At 37.1% G+C, this 12035-nt stretch overlaps 1 protein-coding gene across 1 annotated transcript in view; it reads left to right on the top strand.

Moving 5' to 3' along the window:
• Positions 1-3291: 3291 nt before the first annotated feature.
• Positions 3292-12035, top strand: part of LOC122810743 (olfactory receptor 6B1-like) — a 29226-nt gene continuing 20482 nt past the window's right edge. Inside the window, exon 1 of the mRNA XM_044082305.1 lies at positions 3292-4260. Coding sequence (XP_043938240.1) covers positions 3292-4260 — 969 coding nt within the window. The remainder of the gene's footprint in view (positions 4261-12035) is intronic.

Here is a 12035-nt window from a genome sequence, read left to right as displayed (position 1 = left end):
TGGCCCAAAACGACCAATGGACTACTAGTTTCTGGCTGAAACTTCACCAAATCGGACAAAAGGCGCTCAGTGCTTCCCACTCCCACTGGTAAGCAAAGAAACTTCCCTCCTTCCTAATAAGGCAATGGATCAGTAACAGGAACTAAAAACAAAGCCCAGGGATCAGCAACTCTGAAACTGGACTACTCTAGTTCAGTAAAGTGGGAAAACAAGAGATTTTTTGTTTTATTACAGAGATAAGGAAAAAACAGACAGTAAATGCTATAAATGCTGTAAATCGGCTAGCGACTTTAGTGTGTAGCCTACAGAAACAATTTGCAACAATTAGTAACTTAAAGTGCAATAAACAGTGTAAAATGCAGAAATTACTTAAAGTAGCAGTAAAACAGGCGAAATGCAGTCGCTAGCTTAATAACAGTGGGAAAGCCACAAAAATACTTATATCTGGTAGAAAGTCACTCTTTTAGCTCTCTGTTGCTTGGATCACTCTGCAGGCCACCACGAGGATCTGTGCAGAGTTGGTACAAGCTGGAAAACACGTGTTTAGCGTGTTTTATAGCAGGGGCTGAAAGGAGCTAGGAATTGGCCCAAACGACCAATAGACTACTAGTTTCTGGCTGAAACTTCACCAATTCGGACAAAAGGCTGCTCAGTGCTTCCCACTCCCACTGGTAAGCAAAGAAACTTCCTCCTTCCTAATAAGGCAATGGATCAGTAACAGGAACTAAAAACAAAGCCCAGGGATCAGCAACTCTGAAACTGGACTACTCTAGTTCAGTAAGGTGGGAAAACAAGAGATTTTTTTTTTTTTTTTTTTTTTTTTTTTACAGAGACAAGGAAAAAACAGACAGTAAATGCTATAAATGCTTTTAAGTGGCTAGCACACTTGAGTGTGTTAGCCTACAGGTAAAATTAAGCAACAAATAACTTTTTAAGAGTGCAAAACAGTTAATCAACACAAAAACAGTTTAAATAGAATGCAGAGCTGTATAAACAGGCTAAGATGCAGTCGCTAAGCAGTAAATATTCAAAAAGCCAGAAAAAAATACTTAAATCAGTTATAGCAAATACAGTTATAACAAATGCTCTGAAATATACTGTATATTTCCAATATGTTTGAGAAGGACAGTCAGAACACAAGAAGGTTCAGGCGAAGAAGAAAAAAAAGTTTTGTTTTACTTTTTGAAAAGGTAAAAAGGAGGAACAGAATAATTTTCAAATATTGTGTAACTTGTACTTGATTGTATCTTAAACCTATGCAAAGACTCTGTACTATTGTTCACAAAAACAATTTTTATTTTTTTTTCCAACCATTTTTGCTCTCCAATGTATTTGAATCTAGTAATTTTTTTAATTATTGCATTCCGTAATTGTACTTATGCTTGGAGCTTTTCTCCCCGGGCCTCTACTGAAAATGGACATATATCCAGTCGGACTATCCCAGTCAACAAATGTAAAATAAATCAATAAATAAATAAATAAAGACAGTAGTATTATAAATTATTATTGATTTTATATTAAAGAACACAATACTTACTTAACATATTTCTCGCAGATGCATAAACTTCCAGAACATGCACTACAACCATCAGTTCACCTCAGAGAGAAACGTCCTACAGCTTAATAAATATGTTTTGGTGACTGTAATATTTCTTGAGTTGCAATGGAAGATATAAGACATGCAGAGGGGCTCAGTAACATTTGTATGTAAACTATGATGATTCATAGTTGCATATGGTCAAAAGAAACAAACTTTAGAAAATGGAATTTCTGAACTGTGCGAGGCCGATGCAAATATTTTATACAATATGTTTGTATGCCATCTTATGATGCTTAATGTGGTAAATGCATGCCACTACATGGGAGAACATGACAAAATAGTTAGACATACCTCAAAACCTCTTATTTTAAGAAATATGGACAAAGCCAAAAATAATAGGTTTACAGAGGCACAAACACAGGGACAGGTTTAAACATTGCTGCTACAAACTTAGAATTCTGCTAGAATTGCATGTTTTACAATAGTATGCAGTTTCTGAATGATGTGAAGTCTGAAACACAAATGACCTTCATTTAATGATTTCAGTTCTCAATGATTTGCGTAAAAACACAAATTTTATGTGGAACAGACCAAAAATATGAGGCAAAAATCTGTGTATTCTGCAAAAATCTGGACAGTTGACATGTATGCTATTAGTAAAATTTCAAGATATAATATAATGTATGTCATCAAACAACAAAATGTTGACAAGGTGTGAAGGCAGAAAACCAAAATTTGTTTTGTACATGTGCAAGTGCTTTTTTTTTTCATGTACACTTTTGACTTGTGCTGCTGAACTATGAGCATCGGATCAGTGAAGTCCATGTAAGTGATTCATACAAATCAAGTAACTGAGTGCATTTATTTATTATTGACTTAGCATGTATTGTTAAAGCATTTACACTATGAATATTTGTTCAGCATTTCTGAAAGGGTAAGGAGCTGATATGTATACCATTTGAATATATTGCATTTACTTACCTGTTTCATAAGTACAATGTCCAGAGAAATACATTCCCACATATGGACAAATTAACAGCTGTAGGGAGAAAGTTAGGAATTATACAGGACCACATATCTGGAGCAGAGGCCATATAAATCTATTTATCTCAGCAAGTTAGGTCTGAGGTTTAGTGTCACAAACTGAATTTTAAAGATGGCACACAAGCTTCATTGCTGCATTTCATTTCAGCTTCATTTGTAATAATTTTCAGAAATGTTTTAAGAAGATAGGTTGGGTTTTCGGTTTTCCCTTCTGTAACAGGAAGATCAGCAGTTGTTCAGGGGCTAATCAAGCAAATTTCCAGGATGGTGCTTACACCTGATTTTAAAATCCTTCTCAGGAAACAGGATACTTTGACATATTTTATACTGTCAAATATATTGAATGAGCAGTACCTGTCCCACCTATGTACCTAGTCGTTGCTCAGTTCAAAGTGAAAAACATCTTTGACTGATTCCTAAGCATTGAACCTGTGACCTGAAATGAGATATACAGTTATATAGTTAGCACCCGTGTATTTGTTGTGGTTGTGCATTGTGTATTGTAGCCAAGGTCTCCATCCATTAACAGAGCTCAACTGCAGTAGTGTTTCCTTTCTGCATTCTACTGATAAAATTAAGTTACAGATGCAAAAAGAAGGTCAAACATGTTTTTCCTTTCTTTCAATTAATAAGTGTCCACTGCTGATTAAGGCTTTGATTAATTACGTCTCTTTTCTTTTGCAGGAAAGAGAACTCAATAATTTACTATGGAACAATGGAATCACACATTTTCACCCATCACACACTTCATTTTGTCAGGAATTCCAGGGATTCAAGATGAGAGAGGAAGAACTTTGTGTTTTGTGATTTTCCTTACAATATACACAATCACACTCATAGAAAACTTAATCTTTGTTATTGTAATAACCTTTGACAAGGCCCTCCACTCCCCGATGTACCTGTTTATCTGTAACCTGGCCCTCCTGGACCTTCTTATTCCTTCAGTTACCATCCCAGAGGTGCTCTACTATTTAATAACAGATGACAAGTCAATTGCTTTTGGCCCATGTGTTATGCAGATGGCCTTCCACCTCACCTTTGTAGTAACAGAAAGTTTATCCTTGGTTGCCATGGCGTACGATCGTTACCAGGCCATATGCAATGCATTGCTTTATCCCACTGTCATGACTACCAAGCATGTCTTTACATTATGTGTTTTTTGCTGGACAATAGGTATGCTAGGGGCTGTGATAAGTGCATACTTTGTACTTACTGCATTTTTCTGTGGACCAAACAAAATTGATTTTTTTTCCTGTGATTTTTCAACTGTCATGTCATTGTCATGTACTGATGTCACATTCCAGAGACAATACAACAGCATCCTGTCTGTAGTCATTATCTCTTTTCAGCTGTTTTTTATCCTGTTTTCCTATGGGAAGATAATTGCTGCGGTACTGAGAATCAGTTCTGCTGAGGGTCAGTGGAAAGCCTTTTCCACCTGTGTCAGCCATCTTCTTGTTATAAGTGTCTTCTATTTGGTTATGGCTTTTGTCTTAGTGTCTTATTCATTACCAGGGTTTTCTGAACAACTCCGTACTTTGGCGGCCATGTTGCATAACATACTCCCTCCTCTGGTCAATCCAGTCATTTACTGTTTAAAAACAAAGGAAATCAGGATAAGTATTGTAAAGATGCTCATGAAATTCTCAATGGGACAGCTCACTAATGTTATGAAAGTAAAACTATTCTGCTCAAACATGTAAGGAGTTCATCTTGTAAGAAAGTTTATTATTTGATGAGATCCATTGTTATACAGTTAGAAAAGACAGACCACATGACATTGAAGTTTATAGTAACAACCAGGTTGTAAACTGTTTGTGCTGGAATGAATAAAGCTGGTGCATAACTTTAAGGAATGTGCTGTGTGAGCGTATTCCCCTACAAGCAGATAAAGCATTTCTGTTCAGACATATTGGTTTAATGTAGAGCTAACTATCTTCTTTCACTCTGGTTTGTCACTTTTCTGTACTAGTGTCAACTCTCAATGCACGCTTCAATAGTTGCTGCACAATGGCACTGCAGAAACCTGTATAGACACACACACACACACACACACACACACACACACACACACACACACACACACACACACACACACACACACACACACAGGATCATAGGATAATAGAAAGTTACTAGGTTATTGACCCTGAGGCCCTTACAAGCCTAGCCAAGAATTTAGCCCTTGTTCTGACAAGTCAGCACCCGATGCCTCTGTCCAGCAGGGACACTTGGAATCCCATGGGTGTATTTTCCTTTTCTCCATCTAGTTATCCAGGTTGCGCTTAAAAAGGGTTAATGAGGTACTCTGTTTGAGGTGGTGTGGGAGTCTATTCCACAGAAGGGGGAGTCTCTGGGACACAAATCTGTTCTGCCATCAAGAGTTATTGATGTCACAGACCAAGATGAGGTCACGAGTGCAGGTTACTCAAGTGGAGCTTGACTTGTCTATATGCAGCAGTCCCATCAAGGTGCGGCCTAAGATTGCTTTGTATGCTAGACAGAAGTCACCTCTGAGGAGACTGTAGGAGACTGAGTAGAGGGACAGGGCCTTTAGCCTATCTGTGTATGGCAGATGTTTCAGGCCCTGGATACTCCTGGAGAGGAACCTCTGTGGTCTCTCCGGCTGTAGTATGTGCTTTGTGAGGTACATGCTGAAAGGGACATTTTACTCAATAATGGGTCTTATAAGGGAAGAATGCAGGGATGATATGACCAGCTTGTCCCTGGATGAGATACCCTTACCAATGAGGTGGGCCATGTAGAAAGCTATAAAGCTGGGTGCCTGAGTACCTCATGATTGATAGTGTGCTTAGGACCTTGTTATTAATGTGATAATTTGTGGGGACATCACTTTCCCCAAAGGGATGATGATGCATTTTATGGCATTCAGTTTGAGGCCATATTTCTGGCACCATTCATATGTTTGGGTGAGACCCTCTTGCAGGATGTCTGTATCACTAGGGGATCTAATGGCAGTGACCAGCTTGCAGTCGTCTGCAAACGTGGTCAGCCATAGCCCACTGGTTTTGGCCTGCACCTCAGAAAAGTATATCCCAAACAACAAAGGCCTCAAAACTGATTTCTGGGGTACACCACTCATTATGGGTCGACTCCTTGAGGTGGCTTCCCCTATTTTGACTATGTGAGTTCTATCAGTAATCCAGTTTGCTACACATCACACATGCACACATATGCGCACAGATGTAAGCACACACCTACACACAGGTGTAAGCATGCACGAGTGCACAAACTCACACATACACACACACACACACACACACACACACACACACACACACACACACACACACACACACACACACACAATAAACTAGTGTACCAAAAAAAATAAACACTGAAGCATGTAATGTAAGGAAATGAAACTATTTTACATATTGTAACAGTGTTGGAACTGCCAATAGCAATTTAATTTCACCTCTGCAGCCAAACTCTAAATATTCAGTATTGTACTTTGTTTACAGGCATGACAGAGTGAACCACTAGCAAACTAATAAATGAGTTAAGTCTATCAAAAAAAATCTAAAAACCTTTCAAATGAAGTAACAGGAAACAGAACTCAGTCTTACTGTCTTTGGTCAAGTGTTCATTAAGTATACAAAGGCTCAGAGATGAAAAATGTTACATATTTAATACAACTGACCAGCTTACTTCAACAGGCAAGGATGCATGTGATTCCATTTAACATTGTGCTGAAGTCCTGCACTTTTCAGAATGGTCTGGTCCAGTCCATCACAGCACTGAGTGTTCATTGGAATTAAGCTTTTGTGTGATGTGTGTTATACCTGTCTCAGTAATCTACACGCTAAAGGGAAGACATAATATTAAAAGTGGTATTCGAGGATATAAGGAACTAATTAGAATAACATCTTCAGAATAACATCAGGATTGGCATTGGTGGTCCATGTTTCTTACATACTACATGTCTCCTGATACCTCTGCATTCTATCCCCAGTAGGTGATGGACTACTTATCTGAATACTAAACTGTTAACATTTTTCTAAGTCTCATGACTTGCATGAAACAGTATGTTCATTGTCATACTTTGCTACTACAGCTACCTCAGTTCACCAAATCCACCTATCCACCTTCAGCGAACATTGAAACAATTTTTTTGCAGGGGGGCAAGCCCTACTTCATAGCCCATGTAGGGAGACACCCTCCACTCCCCCCAGAATTATATATATCAACTCTGAGGACACTCAACAGCAGAGAAAAAGGCAATCTCCACTTTCATCAAAGATGGCTTTGGTGAACTGGCTTTCATTTCTTTGTATTTACTGAAATTCCTTCAATGAATTGACATGCTCCCAAATAATATTGATTGATTCATCACTCTCTATTTATGTTTCATTTGTTTCTCAATCACTTGGTGCATACATACACACACACACACACACACACACACACACACACAAAACACATATTTAGTTTGGTCCCATGAAATGAATATATTGCACAGTCTGAAAACACTTGTGTTCCTCCTTTTGCAGACATGCTAATACTTGTTTTTAGTCATTCATAGGATGTGGTAACAATATATATTTACAATGCACTAGTTTTCCTACTACTTCCTCAAGATGTTAATGTTGAGAGGTTCATGTGACAAGTAGGCTCTGTATTAAAGGTTTAACATATGTTGGTCCATGTTTAGAGCTAATCTACTTGGTAGCACTGGTAAAAAAATGCAGTGCAATACCTTGGGCTTAACAGGACTTTATGTAATGCAATGAGGTGTATATTTCTCAGATCCATGCAGAAGTTCTCATATTTTAATACTAATAAAGCATAACAAGAGCATAAGTGTTTGCTTTCTCTTTAACGCACATCTAGAAGAGGTCAAGTTACTGAAATTCACTTAGTAAAATTAGCAGTAGCACAAGAAATGGTGGAGTGAATTAGACAAGCTTAATAAAAACAAAACAAAAAAGTAAAAACTGGGATGCAGGTGTTATATATTGTCATAGGTATATTGCAAGGGGTATGAGGCCAGCATCATTTCCTAATATGGAGTTTTCTGTGACAGAGCTGATCTGAGCAAGTACCCTTTATAGCCACCCCAGGAATATTACTTCCAATGACCTTTGAACAGATATCACCATAGTTCAATTCTTCTTCTTTCGGCTTTTCCTGGTTAGGGGTCACCACAGTGGATCACCTGTCTGCTCATGATTGGCAGTGGAGTTTTATGGTGTCGAGCTGCCAGCCTGGCGCCCAACCTTCAATACTGATTTCAAATGCACTTCCAGTTTAAGCTCCATAGATGAAATTTGTATTGGCATAAATGGAACTTTGGACTGGCTACAAAACAATTCCACTTATCTAAATGGTATAATAGACAACAGTTTGTCTTTTTATTATTAAGTTATTTTAAACTATGTAATAGAGGCAGACATCTGAAGACCTAACAGAGGATATAAGTGGTCACTCGTATCGCAGGCAAAATCTTCATCTTTTTTTACTGAGTCACATCTTATGACTACTTTTAGAAAGAAGGTGGTGGCGATAAATGTTTAGGGTTTTATAATCCTGGAACTCTGTCTTGAAACGATTTTTACAAAACCTGACACGGACAGATTTTAGAGTTATCTCTTTTTGAAAGAAAGATGAGCATGGATAGACAAGAAAAAAGATCATGGGGAGACAGTGATGCTACATAATGTAAAAACAGTATAAATGAATGGAAAAATATGACCTCAGTTGCCCATATAAAATCTTGTTACTGTTACTGGATCACTGGATCATAGGATCATAGGACGTTTATTAGGCTATTGGCCCTGAGGCCCTTATAAGCCTAGCCAAGAGGTTAGCCCATGCATAGACAAATCAGCACTCAATGTCCCTGTCCAGCAGGGATACGGGTGGAATCCCATGGATGTATTTTCTATTTCCCATCCAGTTATCCAGATTGTGCTTAAAAAGAGGTACACTCCACCATTTTTTTATGCTACTGCTAATTGTACTAAGTTAATTTCAGTAACTTGCCCAGGATACCTCCTCTAAATGTGCCTCAAAGAGAAAGCAAATGCATAACTCTTGTTATGCTCTTGGGAGAGTTCATAAGCCTTACTGTATTTCTACTTCAGGGCAATTTGTCATTAGATTACTCAATTATTTTGTAAAACTAGCAAGCTCATTGGTAATACAGTTTCTTTTCTTAAACAGGTGGTAAGGCAAAATAAAATAAATGTGAACAATCTAAAGTATGTATATAACAAATAAAATGGATGAACCCAACCACAGCCAGCAATAGGTTAATAAAAAGAACTTTGTTTAATGGTAAGTGCTTTTGCAGCAAGTAATGCTGCTTCATCAGATACTCAAACACTGCAATACCATACATTTAAACAACAGACAACCAATAAAATCATTTGTTCAATTACATATGGAAATAAAACCAGTTCACATTTAAAGGTGCATAAAACTAAAAGAGACTGCTCATCTGAACAGTCCCCTTGCCTGTAAAACTGGCTTTATAGAAATGTTATTATTAATTCCTTTACCCATAGTGGCTTTCATCCTGTTAATCCATTGTAATTCTGCTGTCTCAATTTTATTTCTGATATCTCCCCCTCTTTCATTACTGGGGACTGTTTGTATTACCATGAACTTAAAGGTATATGTGTGACCATATAAAGTCACATGTTTGGCTAGAGCATTAGACTCAGCACCTCTGGATATATCATATATATATATATATATATATATATATATATATATGTTCCCTCATGCACTCTTTCAGCATCCGATTAGTCTTCCCTATATAGAAGGAAAAACATATATTGCAATATACTAAATAAACAAGATCGGTAGTACTACAGTCAGCCTTCAATGTAAATTCCCATACATTTCCTGTATCTAGATGAATAAATTTACTGCTCCTATCTATATACCTACAATAGCTGCATTTTTTGCATGGAAAAATGCCCACTTGCTGAATGTCAGGCTTACTCTTATATATATTTCTAGGTCCACATAGCAGCCGTTTCAAAGATTTTTTATTCTTAAATGTATAACTGGGTTTACCCCCTACTAAGTCTTTATTTTTCTCATCTGTACATAGTATATCCCAATTTGTTATAAAGATGTCTTGCAGTAACCTTATGTTACTAGAATATGTGATGGACATATGCATGTGTCTCTTAATTTCAGTTGCATTACTATTGTTGGGAATACTTTCTGAGAAGTATAGTTTACCTCTTTCCCCTCTACACTCAGGTATTTGAGAAAGTACACTTGTAAGCTTTCTTTCTGTGTGGCCTTACCAATGAACTTGTCTTTTAAACTCTCAAGTTCATCCAAACATTTGTGATCATCTGCCACTAATCTGGAAGTTCTTAAACATTGGCCTTTAATAATATTCTTAAAAATGTGGCCTGGATGCATGCTCTGTCTGTGAAGGTAAGAACTCCTATAACATTCTTTCCTGTATATCTGAGTATCACATCTCCCTGTCCCATCTCTTATTATTTTCACATTAAAAAAATCAATGGTGCTGTAAGAGCTATTGACTGTGAATTTAAGAAATTTGGTGCTGTTATTAATGGTTTTATAAAAATGCTTCAAAGAATGTTCATCTCCTTCCCACAACAGAAATAAATCATCGACAAATTGCCAATAAAAAATAACTGTCCTTTCCTCTCAAAAGCATTCGAATGACTTCTTTCCCAAATGGCCATGACAAGGTTGGCGTAGCTATCGGCACATGAAGTGCCCATAGCTACACCATCCTTCTGTCTGTATAAAATGTGTTCAAACAAAAATATATTATTCTCTAAAATCAAGTCCACAAACAAAGAAAAACATGAAATCATACGTAGCATCATCTAATATATACTGTTTAAACATTTCTAAGCCAGTGTTGTTAGGAATGGTAGTAAAAAGTGACTGGACATCTAAGGTAACCATCAAGCAATTAGCACTGATTTCTCCACTGCTAGTAAATGCACATAAATCAGTCAAAAACTGTTTAGTGTTCTTAAGAATATATGCATTCCTGGCTAAGATAGGCTTAAGGTGCTTTCAACGTATATACTCAATGGCTCCATGCACCATCCCCTACCGGCCACAATCGGGGGTTGTGTAGGGTGCTTATGTACCTTTGGTAGTCCTTGTATAATTGGTAATATAGGTTCATTAACTATCAGATATCTAAACAATTCATTGTCAATAATTCAACATTGCAAACATTCATATAAGCTGTTGCAAACATTCATGGTATATTGTTTTACCTTAGAAAAACAAATCTTATGACAAAATTTAGAATCATTCAACATTATAATCATAGTGTCCTTATAATAACCATAATCCATCACGACCAAGCGCCATCCCTTGTCAGCAGGTCTTATAGATATCTATTCGTCTTTCTGTAAATGCAATAGTACTTCCCTTTCATGAAAATTCAAGTTAGAGAAGGTCACTGTTCTAACATCATTGTCATACAAATTATAAATGTGCTTGATACAAATCATTTTGAAGGCTTCAACCACTGGATTGCTTTTAGGTATAAAAGTACTATTTTATGAAACGTATTAACATTGCTGTCCCCATTACTCTCATTCCCAAAATGCAGCATTGCTTTAATACTCCCAACAACTACCACATTTCCTCCTATAACAAACCAGTACCAAAATTCAGTTTAGCAGAGCTTCTTATTACTTTGTGAAAATAAACTAATATAAACAAATATGTATTACTGTCCTTTATAGCCATCCTGGCAACAATAAAGCTATATACAGAAAAAAATACTACTAGGTTATGCCAATTGCAAGAATTTGTATGATTATAGATTACTGGTATGGACTGGAAATAATTGGAAGAAACTGGAATGAGACTGGAATGAATGTCTTTATCTGTTAATTAACCAAACTTCCACTGAACAGATGCAGGTCTCTGCTTTACGGGCTAAATCCTCTTGTACATTTCAGAATAAAGTTTGCAAACACTGCAGTTCGATTAAGAATGCTTTATTATGTACAGTGAAGGTGAACAATATTTTATTTATTTAATATTTGTTTACCAGGAAAATCCGACTTGGAACAAAGCCAACTTTCAGCAGAGGCCTGGGGAGAAAAGGTCCAGACGCATGTCTTTGCAATGTGGGAGGAAACTAGAGTACCCAGAGAAAATTCACATAAACTCAGGGAGGACATGCAGACTCTGCACAGAAGACACTCCAGCTAAGAATTGAACTGAAGAACTTCTTGCTGTAAGGTGACAACGCTACTGCTGCACCACTGCACCAAATACTGTCTCCATAGAATACTGTCTCCAATAACAGTGAAGATAAACTGAAATAGTCTGTAGCTTTTGAACTTATATTCTTCATATTCCATTCCTCCTGAATAGAATAATTAATATTCTGAAATGCTGCATATTTGACTTGACTTCTGCACTCAAACTCAAGTGTTTGTAATGCAATGACTTTCTG

This window comes from Protopterus annectens, chromosome 9.part0 (assembly GCF_019279795.1).
Source record: "Protopterus annectens isolate FY-2018-M chromosome 9.part0, PAN1.0, whole genome shotgun sequence".
In the NCBI taxonomy this organism is placed as follows: Eukaryota; Metazoa; Chordata; order Ceratodontiformes; family Protopteridae; genus Protopterus; species Protopterus annectens.
Note: the sequence above shows the minus strand (reverse complement) of the source record. Positions and strands in the feature narration are given on the sequence as shown.